A 23,158-nucleotide genomic window follows, 5' to 3' on the forward strand; every position below is an offset into this window, starting at 1 on the left:
CAGTCATTTTTCGCCGTAGTATTTATTTTCAATTTGTATATGGCCTTTTTTATATATTAACCAATCAGAATAATTTCTATATATGCATTTTATTTATAATTTAATTACAATTCAACCTTCTTCCGAATATTGTCTAATTTAAAACGTCATAAGAAACAAACGAAGTTACAGCTACAAGTTGATTTTTCTTCGTCTACGTTTAATAAACTTATATTGTTTTTAAACTACAGTACCGAACCCAATACATAATGTTGTCTTAAATTTTCGCGATTATTACACATTTAAATGAAACTAATTATAACGGATGAATCGCGTATATTAATTATTTTTAAACATTTATTTATTTATTTTTAAACATCACGGGTAGACTCAGTCTACCCGTGACCACGAACACTGCAAAGTGCTCGAAACGTCGGGATGTTTAAAAATAATTAATATACGCGATTCATCCGTTATAATTAGTTTTATTTAAACGAACCCAATACACTAATACAATCGGACCGCGCGAACGTAGTTCGAAGCTCTTAAAGTTTATGAACTTTATATGGGTTATATTTAACGTACAGTCAGAGTAAGAAAACCTTCATCAGTTTTCAAATTCATTCCTTTATCAAGTCTTAAACTCTTAGTACCTTTTGAATCTAAACATCAAATAATTGCGACGCAATGTGTCCTTCTTGATCGGTAAAGCAGATTATCGCTTTAACTGAGCATATGAAAATAGATTTTAATGTTAGGAAACTTTTCTTACCCCGACTGTACATCGCTCAAAATGTATTGAACTAATATTTATTAGATTGTCTAAAAAAATATACCTTCTTTCATAAAATATCAAGACTGTTTTTGGGTGTAATTAGTTGTGTTGATATACTAAAGCTTGCAACCAATTGGGTGGCTTGAAATCCTGTTTCAATTGATTCACAAATTACGAACGATTTTTTTGTAGCTGTGGAATATCTTAAGAGTTTGAACTGGCCGTTTGCGTGTATGTACCCCCCGTACATACACGCAAACGGCCTGTTCAACTTACCACTACTTACCGTACCAACAGGAATATAGGGACATCGTATTTCTCAAGGTTGTTGTTGAGTTGGTAATGATATCTCATGTTTGATTGAGAAGATTTTTTTAAGTCAACCTGGTAAAAAATATCAAGTAGGAATTAAAACTTATTCATTTTGAAAATGAAAACTATTTTGAACATGAGAAACATTTTCATTACTCGTGTAACTAATTAAATTATTTATATTAAATCTATGTATGTATTTAGTCTGAAAAGTAATACGGATAGATTGTACCATTATGAAACCCTTCAAGTGATAAAGGTCACATGTATGCAAATAGTTTAGGTTTAGTTTTAGATCGCTCTATCTATATTACTGTCTAGATAGCCAAAGTGGATCCCATTTAACCTTTTGAAATTTACATGCACATGTTAGGTATATATACACAAAGGCTAAAAACATTTTAGTGCCCAACATACTAGTATTGTATTGGAGTGAGGTTGTTTAGACCTATAAAGATGTGTGATACATCTTGAATGTTATCTGTATCCAATATTAATTTTAAGTGTTTAGTGATAAGTCGATCGTGTAACTTTTACAATGAATAAATAAATATTTCAAAAATATATAAAGGCAGATCTTCACCTCTATCAGGATAAGCCATTTGTTTATTAATTTACAACAACACTATATAAAAATTAGGAGACAGATGCACCAGACCGACTAGATAGACTAAATTAGTGTAGTCCGCGGGGAAAGTAGGAACGACATGAGTCACAGATACAATATAGAATGCGAGTCAGAAGTGTGAGCTCATTTCCGTCCTTTCATCAGGAACGATTTATGCTGGTTCGTTACTTTGAGGGTTTAAACTCGGGCGAAATAGACGATTTTCATGTACTGAATCTGAGTGGTGTGTTTATAATTCTGATCGTTATCTGCTTTATATTGCCTTCCAATCGAAATAGCTACCAAACCACGCTGTAACAGCGTGATAGATATTTGCAAACCTTATGCACAGCTGTGGAACATTAACAGGGAACCAATTTTTATTCAACTATGACTATACAGTACATTTTAAGCCGGTGGTTCGAGAAGCATTAAATTAGCTATAAGAGTTCCTTAAAAAACTCCTCAAATATAATATAATATTTTATATGAAATATTAACACATAAGAAAAATAAGTAGCTTTGGCCTCTGTTTATGGTTTCCCCTATACCAGAGTATCATGTGTAAAACTCGTGAGTTATAATTAAAAATCCCGGAAAATACGTTTAAAAATCCGTAGCGCAGATAAAATTAGTTACAAAAAAACACGCACATGCGTTTCTAAATGACGTGTTAAAGATAAAATTTTATTTGTTTTCCCTGCAAACGGACGCGTTTATCGTTCGTGAACAATAAAACGTGTTGGTGAAATGCTCCTAAAACAACATCGACACATACACACGAAACCACAACAGATCTTATTTATACCGCAAAGAGTTTTTATTTACCTGTACGAACAGGTTGTTTTAAATGGGAAAAGCGGGAGAAAATTCTTTACTTTTATTATTTTTTAATTTGTTTCCACAGATAAACAACGCTTTTGTTTACAAATACGTTCGTTTTTTAAATGTTTTTATTTTATTCATTTCTTACACAGCTTTCAACGAGTAACATTCTTATTGTTTGCTTGAGATAAATCGAACATTATAACTGCAATTGGTAAATTGTGATATTAGACTACGTACGGATTAAACACATATTTAGTAAGTAAGTTACAATAAAGTTGTCCTTCTTATTGAAATCAAAAATTCTTCTTAATGAGTGTCTACGTTGTGGATCAGGCATTATGTTAAAATTGAAGTCAATTGGAATTCAGTTCTGAAACTTCGGGGTGGGTCGGTAATGTACGCTCCGTAACGTATTTTAATGCAGGTTTCATTAATAAACAGAGTGATTCAAGAAGGAGGTTATATATATTGGTAATAGGTATAAATATTATAGTAGAGAAATTCGGAGAATCCCAATTTTCCGACCCGAGGCCGAGACGACACTTTTTTTTTCGATTTAATTTAAAAGTTTTATTTTCCATTAAGATTTGTATGTTGTATTGTATGTATAAATATTTATAGAGCATTTTATTCGATTTTCAAAAGCAATCGTCATCCTTTTTTTTCATCCGATAGCGTAAAGTCGATCGCGGTTACGATCAAAATATATTATGCAATTATTAGTTGATTGGTAATTCAATTATTTACGTCAGCTTACAAATAAACCACAGTTGTTTATCAGGCTTGATTTGCATGCTATTTTTATAAGATATTTATATTTTACCGAAGATAACGAAAACGAATGTTGCCGGATGAAAACTTGCGGCTTGTATTGGTACACTATGGCAGATCTGTTGAACAAGTTCCTAACATTTTGTAATTTCACTGGGTCACCTTTCTCACCGGTTTAACAGACAAATTGTTCAAAAACTCAAATTGTCAAACTTCACAGACATGACTAATTCAAGTTCCTTTATTTCATAAACAGTTTACATTATTTACTTCTTTATAAAAGTAAAAATAATCTAAACTCGCCTGAAAAGATATAGACAAAGAAACTCGTTGGAATTTTCTGTCAAATTTTTTAATTGTTGTCAATTTTGGTTTATAATAAAGAAAATGGTCAATACAATAATACCAACATCTAAAATAATATACAATTACGTCAGTCTATATATTTTGATTTCCTCGTAGAATAAAATGTTTCATCTCCGAAGTATTAACTCGTTTTTTCCGGATTAAACTGGAATCTTTCTCAGCCGATCGGACTAGGCGGTCTTTTAAAACTTTTTACACTTAACCGAGAGTTTTATCTGCGAACGAATCAAAAATAAACGATGCTATGCGCTTTCAACAAAGCATTTTCCGTTGTATTCTATTAAAATTTTTTAATAAAGACTCTTGGGGAAATAAAGGCTATTTTTCAACTATAGTATTGTATAGAGTTATGAATAAATATCGAAGCTAGTAAGAAGTTATTTATTAAAATTATAAATAGAGAGATCAGATTGTGCATCTTATCGCCTCTAATGTAGGATTGATTTATTTTGACAGATAATCGGAAATGCACTTTAACAGTTAAATGATTTTAGTGGTACCCTGGATCTGGATACCATCCACTCATTAGATATACTACCGTCAAACAACAATATCGTTGTGTTCCGGTTAGGTTAGTGAGTGAGTGTAACTACAGGCATATCTTAGTTCCGAAGGTAGGTGGAGCATAGGCCAATTCATACAATGCCAGTTAGGTTGGAGACTATATTCCATCAGATGGCCCATTTGCTAGTCCGCCTACCTAAATCATAAAAAAACCTTCTCAATGTAAGTAATATAAAAGAAATCGTGTTAATTTTATGTATTTAGTAATACTAAGAAAAAATCTTATGAATTACAAAAAACTAATATCATTTTCAAAACGTCGTTAACTGCTTGTATTTTACAAAGTAATAAAACATTTTACGGAATGTGTGGAAATCGATTAATACGCCGACTCCAACCCCCAGACGGGTTGTATGTATAAAACTCTAATAGAGTAAAATTTACGAAGTACGCGTTTCTGGCCGCTATAATGACTAATAAAAGTAACAATAAAAAGTCTGAACCCAAGAATAGTACTGAACCCGTAGTCCGTCTGATACAGCGCCGTTATATTTTATTGTTATATAATACTAGCTTTTTATTCCTGCTTTGCTGGCGAAGGAAGAAAGTACAGCGGAATAACTTTTAACCAACTCAAGGCGATTCGATTAAACGTTGATTAGATTAGTAGTAATATATAAATATATATTTGTTATGTAGCGATCAGGAAAACCTTTCTTTCGTTAGATCTTTTCAAATAAAAACTGTACAAAATAAATTTAGTAATAAATACCTGAGATGGCCCAGTGGCATCTTAACAGATAATTGCGGATTCAAATCCAGGCAAGCACCTATATATGTATATATATATATATATACACACACACATATATATATATATATATGCGCTTAATTTGTCTTTATAATTCATCTCGTGCATGTGTCTATTTTGATCGAAATTCTGCCACATGTGCATTCCACTATTGGAACAGCGTGGTGGAATATGTTCCAAACCAAACCTTAATGGAAGAGGAAGCATTATCCCAGCAGTGGATAATTAACAGACTGTTTTTTTTTTACTTTACTTTACTTTTACTTTACAGAAAATATATTCAGTAACAGCCTATTTTTAGCCTTACATCTAATGCCTAACCCAGTTGTTATAACGCATAAGTCTTAAGCGATAATTGCGGGTTCAAAACCGGGCAAGCAGCACTGAATATACATGTGACTAATTTGTGATCACCTAGGCAGTAGGGGAAAATATGAAGAAATTTGCATGTGTCTAATTTCAATGAAATTCCGCCACATGTGTATCCATCAAACCGTTTTTGAAATGCGTGATGGAATAAGCTCCAATCTTTTACAAAGGGAGACCTTAGCCCAGCAATGAACATTTATAAATACATTGATAATACTGAAAAATCCTCGAAAGTACATACAAATCTCGAATTAATAAAGAAAAAAAACAGCACATTTCTTTTAAGGTATAAAAACTGTGTTTAGGACGTTTTAATGTTAGTATTACCGATAATGTGCCGATTTCTAAGCAAGATTGCGGCCATACATAATTCATTCAATCTTTTTGAATTTAAATAGGATTCTGATACTGAAAGTACATTCCATATATTATTAAAAACTTGAATTTAGGTAGCATCGATCATTATCATTACATGTTATAAAACAAAGTATGTCTGCCTATATGTTCGCTGTAAACTTCTGAAAACTACTGAACGGATTTTCGTGCAGTTTTCATTAATAGGCATAGGGATTCATGAGGAAGCTTTAGGTACACATTTTATACATAAGGTTTTTGTTTAAATTGGTTCAAAAAGAATGACAATTGTTAAACCGGCCGGGGAGTTTTCATCGGAAACGCTGTCTAATATCTGAGATATAAGAATAATAAAAGCTAAAAATATAAAATATAGGATGGACAGTCGGTATTATGAATTATGAATTCGTTGAAAAGTTGCCTTTTGAATGTCAGATGAAGAAAAGTTAATGTCAATACAAGTGTATAACTGGAAAAATGTTTTGATTAAAGATATATCAATAAAGAATCATTTTATGTGCATAACATGTGCACTAATAACGAATCGTAAGAAATATGAAACAATAAGGTTTTGAAAAGTCCATTGATTGGAAAATATTGTACAAACATTCTGTATTGTTTTTCTGTAAGATTTCACCGTTACTGCCCCAACAGATACTTTATTATGACACAAAATAACGATTGTCCCACTAAGTTTGCGAGGTCGTGTAAACAATCCTACATACCACCAATTACCCGATATTGTCTAGTTTATTTCTGGATTGGGCCCGGCGTTGACGCAATGTCTCTAAGTGTCAGTTTACATTGCCGCGAACCGTCTATTTTGGAACAAACAAATAGGTAACGCTCGTGTTGATTTAGAGGAAAATTTACTTTAAGAGCAAACGGAATGTTACCTGACAAATTTCAAATGTTCCACAAAAGGTTATAGGGTTATAAAGTATAAAGCATATCGGGCGTTGCTATTTTTAGAATTTATTGTAGTTATCTTTTTACTGACACATAAAAATGCCTTTATACGAAAATGCATATTGTAAAAATTTTGCGGGGATTTTGTAAAAACAGCGTTATTGATTGGAAAAGGTATATCCGTCAAATCGTATCCAAATAAGATAATATTCTATGCTTTAACAAACTGTAAAGGTACCATTTACCTCCACTAGTGACTGGAGGGCTGGTTGGCTAGGGTGGATCGGAATTGTGTTTTAACGGGGATATGCTACTAGCATTCTTACCACCATTCCACGTGGTCAAGATTTAAACAGTAACTATTTAAAATTAATATTTGTATTTATTAAAGCATTTAATATTATTAATTCTTATGTTAATAAAAACATATTTATAATTATCATTGACAGTGGTAATGTTATCAGCGGTACAGAAAAGTTAACATAACACTAAAATAACATCTACCTAACATCGCCTCCCCACAAAAGTGGGTGAATCCGCAAACGAAAACTAGTTCTTAATGAACAGCCAAGCAACAGCAATGTTTATAAAATAGACAGACCAATTAATGCCATTCAATTCTTACGAGACGGAATGCCGTAATGGGAACGCGCCTTTATTGCCTGACATCTTTATAAGGGCTGTAAGTAGACTCATAACCTTGATTATTCGTTATGATAACATCAACTATTATATAACGTATAAGTTTAACGAGTTATCGATAAATTGTTTTATTTTTTTATTATTATTGCATCAAGGCGAACGGGAAAATAAACAGACGGACGGTATATCACATTACATTGGCTGTAAGAAATTAAAATTATGCCAACCTAGGTGTTGTAAGAAAGTACGATCTACCCACATTTTTTAAATTAAAGTCATGAATTCACCTCAAAGGTTTTTGTGGCTAGATATCGTTATGCTACTCGGATAGCTATGTCTGAGTTATCACGTGGTATGTCGATATCATCATTTATATATGAAAGTGCATATTTAAATATAAAAATGTGATGATGACGTCACATGAACTTGCCGTTCCCCTTTCAATAGACCCAAAAGGCAGTCAAAAACATTGCGTGATAGGAAAATAGTCTTTAAATTATAACAGTAACCCGTGGAAAACGTTAATTTATTCCTTGAGAATATTAAGATAATTTGGTCCTTGAGCTGGTCATGGTAGTACTTTCACGGTATCATGCGTAAGCGATCCCGTGGCGTCCGCCGAAAGACGGAGAGGGTACCGCTGGTTTTTTAGTGGGTAAACCCGGTGTGCTTGGGCGCACTCGGCGTTCAGGGCTCCGGGGAGTCCCACACACCCCCCCACTTTCCATCACGTGGGGGAAGCGCGTAATGCGTTTTTCTAGCGAGAAAAAAAAATGTCATAGTAGTACTAATTCTCTTCAAAGCAGACACCATTTGTATATTGCATAAGTATTACTATTGAAAGTTTTAAATGTTTGCGAAGTTTTCGACAGAAGATTATTGGGGTGTCATGACAAATAAAAATTATGTTGAATTTTGTTGTTGATGTTTTGTTAATTTTATGTGAAATTTCAGACAGTAAAAGATCTCTCCTCATACAAAATTGCACGCGGTTAATTATTTACATATACTTTACATTCATATTTCAATAAATTATTTTATTAAATGTTAAATCAATACATGTATACAAGGATACATTATGGAATAAAAATAAACCAATTTCATTGAAATTCGTTGAAGTTACGACATATCGAATAAAGTTTTTCCTCAGATCAGTATTACGCATATACTCTATTATCACTGCAAAAACCCAGACGTTAAATTATTATCTTTGTAAAAACGCCTTACTCCCATATAAACGCGAGACTTACCGGTGAGGAAATCTGCATGTGTCTAATATAAAAAAAAATTTGCAACATGTATATTCCACCAAACCGCATTGGAAAAGCGTGATGGAATATGTTCCAAACGTTCTCCTCACGGAGAGAGCAGGCCTTAGCCCAGCATTGGGAAATTTACAGTCTGTTGTTGTTGTTAGTGAACTTGCATGTAATTATATCTATTACTAAGTACATTCGCATATTAAGTTGAACCATTTATTTCCCCTAGATCATAAATATATTAATAATATTTCCGTCGAATCGCTACTCTGATTTCTAGGCGGAAATAAACGTCGCGTCTCGTGAAGGCAATGAGTCGACGATTTCATTTCTTATTCTAATTTGAATTATCATAAATGTTTATACAGCGAAACTTAATTACAGTAATACTTATTTACTTCATTCATAGTTTATTCGTGTTAGGCGAAGTAAAGGAAAATCCATACTTTCATACTAATTACTTGGTGGTAGGGCTTTGTGCAAGCCTGTCTGAGTAGGTACCATCCACTCATCAGTTATTCTACCGCCAAAGAACGGTACCCAGCATTGTCGTGTTCCGGTTTAAACGGTGAATGAGCCAGTGTAACTACAGGCACAAGGGACATAATATCTTAGTTCCCAAGCTTAGTGGCGCATTGACGATGTAAGGAATAGTTAATATTTCTTACAGCGTCATTGTCTGTGGGTAACGGTGACCACTTACCATCAGTTAGCCCATATGCTCGCCCGCAACCTACACCATAAAAAATTATAAAGGCGAAAGTAGCTCTGTCTACCTGTCTGTCTCGTTTTCACACCAAAATGATTTAAACGAAATTTTGTACACAAATAGTATACAGTCTGAGAAAGGGTATTTTTTTAAATCATCAATGTACTATTTGAAGTTAATTTGTAAATATTATCAATCTATATCTTTCTGTTGGGCTAAGACCAGCTATCCTTTTGAGAGGAACACCGGTCACACATATTTACATCTGACACCAATTTCTTCTAGGGCAAAAGATGAATAATCATAAATTTTGAATATGCATTCAAATATCTAAGTCATTTGTTAATATCACATGTTATCCATACGCCGAATTAGGTACTTGCATTTATGCTTATATCTGACAATTGTATGTCATGCTAACAAAATTATTTTTGAGCTGACTTTTCTTGCGATTCGAATATCAAGAAAAAAATTAAGTGCCAATTTAAATTACATAAATAATAGCTCTGATTTTCATTAATCTTGAAAGGAAATACCTGAAATAACTTTTACATTGATAAAACATTTTTTACATTTTACATAAAACAATACAAAATATATTGATATAATTAATTATTTTTGTCTTAATCGTTATGTTGTTGTTTTGCTTTCTGCTCGGAATAGAAGATTTACTTTGGCTTATCAAGTGAGCATACTGGCTCGGTGCCAAGGAATGGTGACGCAAAATAACATAAAATAATGTATTATGTAACAAACAGCTCTTACGATCAGCTGACTGTTAGCTGACAGGGTCAATAAACTTTAAGTGTACCGATTCTATAAAATGGCGTGTTATTTGAGTGCAAACGGTACAAATGCAAGGGATTCTCTTGATATTATATCTAGCTACAAAATTGAATTTCGAACTGAATATAGTTTTGTGATAGGGAATTAAATGGCCCATCTATTGTAAAGCGTCTATTTTAGCTTATTGGGGTAAGACTGACTGACGCCGTGAAGTTTAAAGAAATGACGCTCTCTTATGCCGTTGTGCCTTTTCCCCCGCCTCTCTCCATCCCCTTGGGTGTAGAACTATTTTCTTGTCTCTATATAATTCTATTTCATACCAATTTTTGCTGCTTATGCTTGGCGGGTATTTAATACCTTTTTTTTTTTTGGTAAATACTCTAAGATTTTCTTATCATCAAATAAGCTTTAGGACTTTAATCGAAGATATTTTTGTTTTATTTAAGCCATAAAATAACATTGCGTGTTCTTCTTTTAAAATAATTTTCAAATTATTTTAAAAGAAGAACACGCAATGTCATATTGATCATGATCATGTTTCAAGTCAGTCTACATTTTAAGCGCTAGAAACTCCAAAGTGCAACTATTTATATAATACATAGTATTTTATACTAAAACCTCATCCAAAAACGCTGCATCTTCTGGTACAAGTTCAAAGAATATTGTTTTTATTTTCGGCTTAAGAAATAAAATAAAATAAAAGTACAACCAAGGAGCAGATACGTTGTAATGTAAATGTAACATGCCTGTAAATTTCCCACTGCTGGGATAAGGCCTCCTCTTCCATTAAGGAGAGGGTTTGGAACATATTCCACCACGCTGTTCCATTGCTGGTTGATGGAATACACATGTGGCAGAATTTCTATGAAATTAGACACATGCAGGTTTTCTCACGACGTTTTCCTTCACCGCCGAGCACGATATGAATTATAAACACAAATTAAGCACACAAAATATTCAGTGGTTTTTGTCTGGATTTGAAACCGCAATTATCGGTTAAGATGCACGCGTTCTATACACTGTGCCATCTGAACTCAAAATCCAGCATAAAACAATTAATGCTAATTAAATAATCTATTTTATATGCCTAAATAATATGTCCTTGAGAGTAGAAAACAGCCTAGCAGTGGGTAATATGAAAACCGTTACTGGTTTTAATATCTAAAACAAACCTTTCCCAGCTCAATAGAAATCTTTCTCATTGTGATTATAACGGAAACAAAATAATTCCCCCATTAACGAAATGCTCCAAGTGAATTGTCCTCCGACTCGCCATTATCAGCTAACAGCCGCTTATTTTACGCCCATTTCATATTCATTATCAAGTAAAGACTTTTATATTTGACGTCATTAAAGAAAAATTTTGTTTTCCCAACAACTCTCTGGGATAATGATATAAATAATGATGGCGGATAGTAACGAGGGATACACGTGATTATAGCTCGCGAATTGTTTTTGATATAATATTTTTTTTAAAACTAGTTGACGCCCGCGGTTTCGCTTACGTTTTATGGGTTGGTTGTCTTGTATTTGGCAAAAAAGTAGCAATGTTCTTTCTTGGAGTTCAAGTTTGCTTACCAACAACAACAACAGCCTGTAAATTCCCACTGCTGGGCTAAAGGCCTCCTCTCCCTTTGAGGAGAAGGTTTGGAACATATTCCACCACGCTGTTCCAATGCGGGTTGGTGAAATAAACATGTGGCAGAATTTCTATGAAATTTGTCACATGCAGGTTTCCTCACCATGTTTTCCTTCACCGCTGAGCACGAGATGAATTATAAAGACAAATTAAGCACATGAATCAGTGGTGCTTGCCTGGATTTTAACCCGCAATCATCGGTTAAGATGCATGTTTTAACCACTGGGCCATCTCGACTCTCTTGCTTACCAAATTTCATCAAATTCGGTACCTTGGTTTGATCGCGAAAGGGCGACAAACAGAGAGAGCTACTTTCACATTTATAATATAACTATAGATAAAAGCTGAGTGAATTGAAATTTTAATTTTATATCGATAAAATAGAGCACGCCGCTTCGCCCAGAGGTTGCAATGTTTTAACTATATATTATTTCAAACATACAAGTTCAAAATATAATGTATACGCTGTTAAACTTATAAATATATTTAAAAAAAAAAAAAAAAAAACATTTTTATTACGTTTTTATTAACTATATTGAAATCAATATCGCTTATCACTTTCTGATACTTCACCGTTTTATTCTGTGGTGAGTTCTGAATTATACTTCAAAAACAGCAGTGCTCATTTGAATTTAATTTTCTATGAATTCATTCATTTCTCTTTACATAAAATATCATTGGTTGACGAATTAATAAATGATATGTGATATCTGGTGAGAAATTATGTACTTACATGTAATTTATAAAAAAATAGTAAATGATAAAAAAATGTTAAAGATCGGATACTAGACCATCGAAAACGAAACCAAAAAATGTACACTATTCAATCACTGGTCATCCAAAGTATAATCGAGAATAGATTTACCTAAGTATGAAAATTATTAGTAATAATCATTTTCTGAATCGCGCTAACCTTTGGTTCACCGCAGTGTATATAGGGTCTCTTCATTTTATGTATAGAGTTCTAATCCGATGCATAGACGTCCTAAAGACGTTCTAAGCGCTCCCGGCGATATTATTACATCGGCAACGCGAACTCGATAGGTTAAAGATTAGACACACAGCGACCCGGAGTCGGGATCAAGGTCCCTCTTTCATAAGCGTATAGCAAACTATTTCCTCCGTCTACGTAGCCAATGTACTAAGCCTAGGTCAGGTCTCACAGTAGGCTCCCTTAGGACGTGCATACTCAAGACCTTAAGTAAGCTTCCAACATCCAGCAGAATCTTATATAACTCGCCCACCCGTCAGTGACGCTGTAGAGGTCACTATGCCAACTACAGTAATTTCGGAAAAGAAAAATAAAATGTATATACGTAGTAAGGTCCAAAAGTTTCCGGCCTACCCGCTTTGGATTCATCAATGATATTAAACTAGCTTGACATTGAAAAATTACACTTTTGTGTTCTACCCACAATTTAAAATATTCTTCTATTTCATTTATTGTCAAAGTTATAACCTTTTGAAATCAGAAAGTCAGCAAAAAATTCGAAATGGATAAGATTGAGTATCGAGCCGTGATCAAATTTTTGACAATAGAGGGGAGGACGCCGTCTGAAATCAAACAACGTTTGGATGCTGTATATGGACAATCCTCTCCTTCATATTCCACCGTAAAAGAATGGGCGAAACAATTTCGTTTAGGAAGACAATCAATTGAAGATGAACCCCGCCCAGGACGTCCGTCTGAGGCCATTACGGACGAAAACATTCAGTTTGTCGAAGAGAAAGTACTGGAGGACAGGCGGCTAAAGACAAAAGAATTAGCAGCTATGACGGGTCTTTCGAAAACAACTGTGCTCAGAATCCTCCATGAGCATTTGGGCATGAATAAGGTCAGTGCAAGATGGGTCCCAAAACTTCTTTCTGCTATTCAGAAGCAAGAATGTGTGAAGTGCTGTACTCAATTTTTATCTCTTTGTGAAGGCCGACAAAAAGAAGTTTTGGATTCAATTGTAACATGAGACGAAACTATGGTTCTTTGCTATGATCCTTTGTCTAAAAGAGAATCGATGGAGTGGCGTCGTCCAAGCTCACCACGGCCCAAGAAAGCCAAGGTGTCTCAGTCACAAAAAAAGATCATGGCCACAATATTTTGGGATTCCCAGGGAATATTACTAGCGGATTTTAAAGAGCGTAACACAACTATAACAGGCGAGTACTACGCTTCCTTACTACATCAATTGCGAGATGCTATTAAAGAAAAGCGTCGAGGAAAATTGTCTCGAGGAGTGTTGCTGCTTCATGACAATGCGCCGGTCCACACAGCGGGTGTTTCCAAGACTGCCATCAAAGAATGTGGGTTCACTGAGCTCGACCATCCACCATATAGCCCTGACTTGGCCCCAAGCGATTATTATTTATTTTCAAAACTGAAATCTGACTTGCGTGGAAAAAGGTTTAACACGGATGAAGAGGTGAAGTCCGCGGTTTTGGCACATTTTGAAGATAAAACTGCAGACTATTTTTTTAAAGGAATTGAAATGTTAGTAAAGCGATGCGAAAAGTGTATTCAAATAAAAGGGGACTATATTGAAAAATGATAAACGTTGTTTGAGATTTATCCTTCATTTTATAGTTCAGGCCGGAAACTTTTGGACCTTACTACGTAGTTTGCATTATTGGAACTTTTATTACCACGTATTATTATTAATCGGATTTGGTTATTTGGACCGAGACTGTATAGTTTGACTAATACATAATTAGCTCAATCAAAACGGTTCAAAAGTTTCTAACGCAACAATCTGATGAGAGAAGCATCGTCTTGGCAATTTTATTTGTATTGATACAGGCAAACTTACTTTGAAGTTGCAGAATGAAGTTTTAGAAGTCAATAAGAACAGGATGTCTATTCATCAGTGAAACCTTCAGAAACTGCTTCTGTATTGAGTTAATTATAAGTTTGTATTTCAAGAGGCAAATACGAATTTATACAAATAAAATCTATATAATTCGATTTCATTATCGTCAAACTAATTTGATCCTCATACTGGTGAACTTAAGGATCAAATTTGTGAGGTAATAAAATTTCATTTCGTGATATCTATTCATTTATAGTTGTAACTAGTTGTATGCGGGTTTGCTCGCATTTTCGGGGTCGCTCTTTAAGTGGTGAAATAAATAGGCCTTATGAATTAAGGCTAGGAATCATTCAATGAATAGTTTTAACTCCAAGGAGTTATAACTTGATTCATACCAAATTATTTTAATTAAGATTCCGTTGTTTGGTTGTGAAAGAGTTTACTAGACAAAAATACAGACACAGTGTTTAATATTTGAGTACATATGTTCTTTAGTAAATGTAAGGTATAAATGTGTAACAGTTTATGTAACAGTTTCATGATCCTATGGATCGACGTGAAACTGTTACATTATGATAGTTTCATTGTTTCACGTCCCTACTATTTAATCTGCCTAAATATAGGTGAATGGCCCTGGCTTCGCACAGGTACAATTTGTTAACAAAGACAATGATGCTCTATATATCATTTTATTATTGATTATATTATATAATTTATTCCCTTTAGCAATTAAGAATGATGTAGCTTGCAGTGTAATCTTTTCCAAAATTGAATCATCAGTTACGTAGTTACTCTTTATATAAAAACAAATTTTACCTCTTTATAATTTATATTTGTATTGATAGGCATTACCCCAATTCTTATAAACTTACTGTTGAGGCTATTTGTGCCTCGAATCTATCATAATTTGTATGTGGTAGGGAAAACGTCCTAGTCAAAACCTCTTCATGATATAATTAAATTAGTTTGTAGTTTTATTTAATTGATATTTATGACCTTATCATTCACTATCATTAAATTGTTAACAGTTAGGTTTCCACTTGACAAAACACAACATTACCATTTTGTGCATTTCTAACAAGAACTCATTTACTATGTAAAACCGCTCCGAAAAGGGTTTACGATAAGTTGTAAGTTTGAAAATTTATTCTACGCGTTATAGATAAAGTACTAACGTTTCTATTTTCTTTTGTTTCAGATTAAATTTCCAACAATTATTTTTATAAAGAAACAATGTCTAGGAACATTGAGATTGTAAATCGCCCCACCGAAACAAACTAAATCTGCCATGACATCGGAAGAACCAATCGATGTCGTCGCAAAGAATGCCGACGCAAAAAAGGCAGACACGAACTATCCCGACGACAATCAAGAAAACAGCAAAGCAGACAAACAACAGGAACGCTTGAAATGTTCACACGAATTAATGCAACTCGTGTACGAATTGCCCATTGAAATAGATACGGAACACGAAAACAACAATATGCTTAAGGAAAACCCACCGATAACTATTGTCGAGATTACCGAACAGAATGGTTGTGAAACGAGTGTAGATAGTACGAGACAATGTGATAGCGATTATTTTAAAGAGTCTAGTCCGCACGATATAGGCAATAAGGTCGTATATGACGTATTAACAACAAACGATTTGATAATGCAATGCGGCGATGAATTCAAGGAGGTCATAGATAGGACGTCACCAGATGACACAACTGATGAGGATTTGCTGGAATTAAAAGCAATTTTGGATAGTAAGCCGAAACTTTTGGAGAGATATATTCGAGAATGTGCGTCTGTGGATGAAGTGAATAGGTTACATAGTTTAACGTCGTGTGGTCCGCTATCTCCAAGGCCTCGTCATGAAGCAAGGAGTACGTCAGTTACGTCAGACCTGTTTCAATTATGGCTGTCTTCCTCACCTGTTAAGGTAAGTGCATATTGATTCATTGCCTTTTTAAAATTATTTGATAAAAAGTATGCTAGGGTTTAAATGATTTATTCCAAAATTAAATTTTAGTTACAAAGTACATTGTTATAATTAAATATATCAAAGAATCGTAAAATGACGGACGATTTAGATGACCTTTTTTTTTAAATAGCCAGCTACTAAAGTACTATACTAGTAAATATATACATATACCGAAAAATGCATCGCGTTCCGAAGGAGGTTTTTTTCGTATACAATATACTAATAACTAACAACAATAACTAATATACTATACGTAAATAACTTTTCCAAATTTCACCGACAGGTTTGACGAGTGTGAATTCCATTCATGACATGAAATATAATATAATAATGTATATTATTTTAAATGACATTTCCACTTGGAACTGGTTTTGAAATTTTTAATGCATTTAAAACTACGAACAAAAGTAACGTCCAACATATTGCGAATGGCAATTTATTACATCCTGCTTAACGCGAGTTCCACGGAGGCAACACAAAAGCTAGAAATAAACAGAGCTTTTCCGGAAAACATAAATTTTCGCATTTATTTTATTCAAGTAACCATAGTACAAAACAATTTACTCTGCGTTATATTTTCACATATATATTTTGGGGAACCTCTATTGTCAAATATTAATAATAATAAATAAATATTGGACAACAACACATACATTACTCTGATCCCAATGTAAGTAGCTAAAGCACATAACACCCAGACTAGTACAACATAGAAAACTAATGAACTTTTTCTACATCGAATCGACTAGGAATCGAACCCGGGACCTCAGAGTGTACCCATGCAAACCGGTGTACACAAAACACGACCACAGAGGTCGTCAAACCTCTTATTATTGTTTTTATCATCGAACGATAACAGGAAAAACAAAACGGCTTACCCGAATAAGGGTCGTTGGTATCTTAGGTTATTTATACGTCTATATCGATATAGATTGTCATAGCTGAGAATGCTTCGATATATTGGCGGACAGTGGGTCACCAAGCACACACACTAGTAAAGTGATATAAAGTTTGGCGTTTCAAGCGACTGTCACGCACACAGAGACAATAAAGTTGGCTCGTTTGTAGTAGTTCTTTTGTAGCGCTACACTTTATCTAGATATATAAATAATCTGCGACGGATATATCTTTTTATTCTAAAAAATATACGGAAGTCGCTTTTCAAGATTTCGTAAACGACATTAGAATTATAACACTTACTTGATTTTCTTCGTGTCTATTTGTATGAACGGTCAATTGTTTCTAAAATGGAAAATGGGTATTATTGCAAGTCATCGGGTAAATTTAATTGTATCTATGAACGTAATTTAAATGATGAATATTCGTTTAGTTTCACCTTTAATGTAGTCCTAAGCAATTTATCTATTGTAACTGTTTATTTGTTTAAGTAAAAGGGAGTTATTGTAAGAACCGATATATTTATTAATTCATATTTAAATTTCAATTTCTACGTCGAATTAACAGTATAAAATTCAAAATTCAAATTAACATATATAAAGATCATCTATAAATTATTAGATCATATGCTTTATTGTTTACTTTAAATTGTGTTTACTTACTTGAAATTGAATTATAAAAATATGATATGTAAAATAAAGCATTTATTTACCACAAGATGGTAAGTGGTCACCACCATTCAAATTCACCACACTCACTGTAACTATGAAAGTTATATTTCTTCTGTCTGTAATTTTCTTTCACCCTTCACATACATAGTAATGCGAATCATTGTTTGGCGGGTGAAAAATCAATAAGTCCGGGGAACTCAGCCAGACAGGCTTCACACAAAGCCAAGAGAACCATTGAACTTAAACATTCGTCGTTGTTTTATTTACTTAGACATCTTGGGCCGGCATACCTAAGGCGACTAGGGCAGCTCATTCTCACTGACTGTACTGGTCGTCTTCACTATCGTCGTATGGACTAAAGATTGTTAAAGAAGGCATATGATTCAGTGCAAGATTATGCAGTCGATGAATGTCGTAGAATGAATACTGGTAGACTTCCAGGCAGAAAAATTACATACATATATAATTGTAATTAACTAAAATGACTGTATTTTGAAATGGTGAAAATAGTAACTACTGAGTTTCTTGTCGGTTCTTCTCGGTAGAACCTACTCCGAACCGGTGGCAGTTACACTTAAAATAATTGTTAAATGATGATTCAAAAGTGCTTGTAAAAGCCTACTTGAATAAGGTATATTTTGATTTTTTTAAATCCACTTCCACTTACCATCAAGTGGAGTCATATGCCTACCCGGAACGTATAAAAAATAAACAAACAATGATGATTTTCATAAATTTCCAGTCTTCAACAAAATCTTACAGATAATATTTGTCAGATTGATGATGTTTATTATAGAATACTATCACGTTACGTGAAACCCCTATAATATTGCAAAGCCTCCGAGTATAATAAACCTTCCAATCCTTCCGACTTAACCTTATACGTCACGGGACAAAAGCTAATACATTTCAAGACGGAATAAACCCATTCATGACGTATTATTAGCGATACCTCTTCGCCAGTTTCTCTTGGAAAAGATCACTATATTTGTACAACAACAGCCTGTAAATTTCCCACTACTGGGCTAAGGCCTCTCCCTTTGAGGAGAAGATATGGAACATGTTCCACCACCCGGTTCCAATGCGGTTTGGTGGACTACACACGTGGTAGAATTTCTATGAAATTTGACACATGCAGGTTTCCTCACGGTGTTTTCCTTAACCGCCGAGCATGAGATGAATTATAAACACAAATTAAACACATGAATATTCAGCGGTGCGACCCATCGCAGATAAATACGTAAAATAAATAATAAGAAATATTGTATGTCGCTTGTTAGATGTTTTTGTTATTCTACGGCGATTTTAGATAAACATTACTTTTCTTATTTCTGTCATCGTTGATTTGAAATTCAAAAGGATATACTGCCATTGTTTATCTAAGCACCGGCTAAAGATACATTTGCCACATGAATTTGAATTCTATGATCAAAATACCTAAGACATATTTTTCTATATATATATATATATATGTACTAAATTTTGTGAATAATAAAACAAAAGAAGTTAGTGTTTATTGATTTAACCTCTTCTTTTAGAGATAATTCAGTTTCCATTGATATGTTTTAATTTTACTTTGTAACAACTATACTATTACTAAATGTATGACAACTTAACTTAATGCCTCCACTGATAATAGGAGTGTTGGTACGTTTTTTAATTCATATTTATGTATATTAAAACAACTTACATGCATAAATATTGAATTTTACCCTTTCCAATTTGAAATTGTATATTTGTAAATATTACTTAAATAAATTTAAAAAATACGCGGTATTTATTTTACATTGCATTAACAGCGTACAGAAAAGTAGATCGGTCAGCGAAGCCTTATATCTCATTGTTTATAAATAGCACGGGATAAAATCGTAATTTATCCCATACAGAGCTGGAACTGTTATCCTACCTAATATTTTCAATGCGACGTCTCGAGACGCTTTCTACTTAACCAAATCACTGGATGATTATGTAATTTTGCATACATATTGTTATAATGTATAGAAAAAGACATGGGATACGTTATACCTGTAACTTACCCCAAAAGTAAAAAATATCAGCACAATTTCAAGATAATAATGTAATGCTTTCAAAGCTTACAGATTTTTTACTTGTTGTTCAAAGACCTTCGTCGAAAGGCAATACTAATGATCTAAGGTAAGTTATTTTACAGCCAAACACTTACCTCGGCGAAGTCAGTCGTAAATTCTGGACGAAAACATTAAGAAACTAAGGTTTCCTTACAAACAAAGTGTTCTGTAACGCGTCTGATCTATTTGAAACATAAGTAGCCAGATATTTATCATTATACAAAGTACATATATACGAAAAGTCTACTATATATTAGCGGTCCCAATTCCTCGGTTAGAATTGAAAATATACCTACTCTTACACCGATACAGTAAGGTAAGGTTAATCTTTGAAAACAAGGCCCACTAAAGTATAGTAGCCCATTAACTGGTAGTAGAACATTACCATATTCTGGTGGTAGAGCTACCATTTAGAACACGTAATGAAAACCTTCAGAAATACATCCGGATTTCCATACGATGAGAGAACTGGGACATGGTAATATAACCGGGTCGATCCTTTGGGATTTTCGCTTTTGGCTCGATTCGAAGACAAAGCGGCAATTCTAATATGACGTAACTGCTGCTCCGTGCTGTGCTGTTACTTTCAGCAGCAAATCGCCACTGCCTGTGGGGAAGGGAAATTGAGTATTGAACCAGATGAGATATCATCTCATTACATAAACATGAAAACACTTACGTCCTTTTATCAGTAACACATAATATTTGAATAAGCTCTAAACCTTCTCCAAGAGTAGTAGGATTAATAATTGTAGTGTAATAGTGATAATTAATGTACAATCAAGTCTTAAGACAAGTGAATAATATTAATTATCATAATCATAAGATATGATTGTCCATAATAATTGTAGATTATTATCTCTTCACACATATTACATATATACTTCCGTATCTATCAGTGTGTGTAGTCGCCAACCAATTATAAAATCAACTGCTGTACATAGACGCATGCAGCATGGATTTAAAATCAAACTCAAATTCCTTTATTCAATATAGAAGCATCACACTTACTTATTGATTGTCAAATAAACACTACCACCGGTTCGGAAAAATGAACACCCTGACCCGAGAAGAACCGGCGAAAGAAACTCAGCGGGTCTTTGGTTTTTTAATTTCTTTTTATAACATGCATGATTCGAACCTTCCTCTTAAATGTATTAAACCAAGACATATGCATTTGTTGATAGGGTTTTTACCAAGATCCTCATCAGTCTAAATGTTTTTAATTAAAATTAAAATATTTTTATTAAATTATATTTTACATTTAAAATTGTGTTTCATCTGTGAAGTAACTGAGTCAGACCCATACAAGTCATGTCTTTATTATATACTAGTAGTCGCCCGCGGCTTCATTAGCGTTTTAGGGTGTTGGTTGTCAAGTGGTAGGCAAAAGAGAAGCCTATATACTTTCTTGGATTTCAAGTTTGCTTCATACCAAATTTCATCAAATTTGGTTCAACGGTTTGGCCGTGAAAGACCGACATACAGACAGAGTTACTTTCACATTTATAATATTAATCACACAGTTCACGTAATATCATGATAATGTATATGTCATATAATATAAAGTTTTATTTCTTATTACAGTTTTGCTGATTTAAACGATATTCCAAATCCACGAAAAGTTTTCCAATAACACAAAGATAATGTGTATTGTTTAATTTTATCACAAAAGGGAATTAAGTTTTCAGAGAGGTTATTACTATGCAAAGTCAGTCACCATCCCAACTAGATTATTGTCAATCATAACCAAGTATTAAAATGAATCCGACAAGGGCAACACAAATTTAATTACGCAAATCGTTTGTTTAAATAAAAGCTTAAAATTTATTTCCAATATCAGGAATAATAATTAAATTTGGACTAAATTATGTTTACTTTTTACCTTACTCGGTGATATAAGATACCATGCATACAGCCTGAGAGGGCCCAGTGGTTAAAACCCAGACAAGCACCAATATATATATATATATATATATATATATATATATATATATATATATATATGAATTTGTGTTTATAAGTCATCTCGTGCTCGACGCTGAAGAAAAACATCGCGAGCAAACCTGTATGTATCTAATTTCATCGAAATTCTGCCACACGTCCATTCCACCCACCCGCATTGGAACAGTGTGGTGGAATATGTTCCAAACCCTCTCCTTAATGGGAAAGGAGGCCTTAGCCCAGCAGTGAGAAATTTACGGGCTGTAACTTTACTTTTTACTTTATACAGCCATTCAAATGTCTAATATATCAACTCTTTTTCGTTTATTTCATGTTTATTGGAATGAAGGTTATTTAGACGGCTTCCTTCGGAAATCAAATCGGTACGCAGCAATACAAAATATTGTTGCTCGGCGTTAGAATCTATGATGATGAGTGGGTAGTATTTACCTAAACGTTAACCAAGTCATTTAATAGAATGATAAATGATAGATCACCTATTCACTGCAGAGATGGCCCAGTGGCTAGAACGCATGCATCTTAACCTGACTGCGGCTTCAAACCACTGAATTTTCATGTGCTTAATTTGTGTTTATAATTAATTTCTTCTCGGCGTTGAAGGAAAACAACTTTAGGAAACCTGCATGCCACTGCCACAAGTGTATCCACCAACCCGCATTGGAAATGCGGGTTGGTGGATACACTTATTATATTCCAATAGCTTGGCAAATATGCTCCAAACCTTCTCCTCAAAGAGAGATGAGGCCTTAGCCCAGCAGTAGGAAATTTACAGGCTGTTTCTGCACTGTACTATTAATTACAATTTCAGAATGACCGTGGTTCCATTCTACTCGACATATTATATTATTAACAAAACAAAATTACTTTTATAGCAAATTTATTGCAAGGATATAAAATAATAATCTTTAACAACAAAATAGTTAAATCAATTTCTGGTTTTCTAATAATATTACAAAACAGTAAAACAATGATACGCCTGACTGTATTTCGCGCCACCTCCCGCCAAAAAGAGAAAGAATTTTAAAAGCCATCTGTAAGCTTGACGCGTGGCGTTCGGAAAGTCACACTAATTCTCCTTATAATATTTATTTTATTTTAAATAACTAAAATTTTTGAAAAATTATTCCGAGATTTTTGGCGCATAGATT

General features: G+C 33.7%; 2 protein-coding genes across 2 annotated transcripts in view; both read left to right on the forward strand.

The window, feature by feature from the left end:
• The window catches only part of LOC124539674 (cGMP-specific 3',5'-cyclic phosphodiesterase-like), a 153,465-nt gene that overhangs the window by 57,216 nt on the left and 73,091 nt on the right, over positions 1 to 23,158 (forward strand). Inside the window, exon 3 of the mRNA XM_047116990.1 lies at positions 15,620 to 16,348. Within this exon, the coding sequence (XP_046972946.1) occupies positions 15,710 to 16,348 (639 nt within the window). The 5' untranslated portion in view covers positions 15,620 to 15,709. The remainder of the gene's footprint in view (positions 1 to 15,619; positions 16,349 to 23,158) is intronic.
• LOC124539620 (protein GVQW3-like) lies at positions 13,114 to 13,584 on the forward strand. The gene has a single exon (XM_047116918.1). The coding sequence runs from the start codon at positions 13,114 to 13,116 to the stop codon at positions 13,582 to 13,584; it is 471 nt and encodes a 156-aa protein (XP_046972874.1).

Source organism: Vanessa cardui, chromosome 23 (assembly GCF_905220365.1).
Source record: "Vanessa cardui chromosome 23, ilVanCard2.1, whole genome shotgun sequence".
Lineage (NCBI taxonomy): Eukaryota > Metazoa > Arthropoda > Insecta > Lepidoptera > Nymphalidae > Vanessa > Vanessa cardui.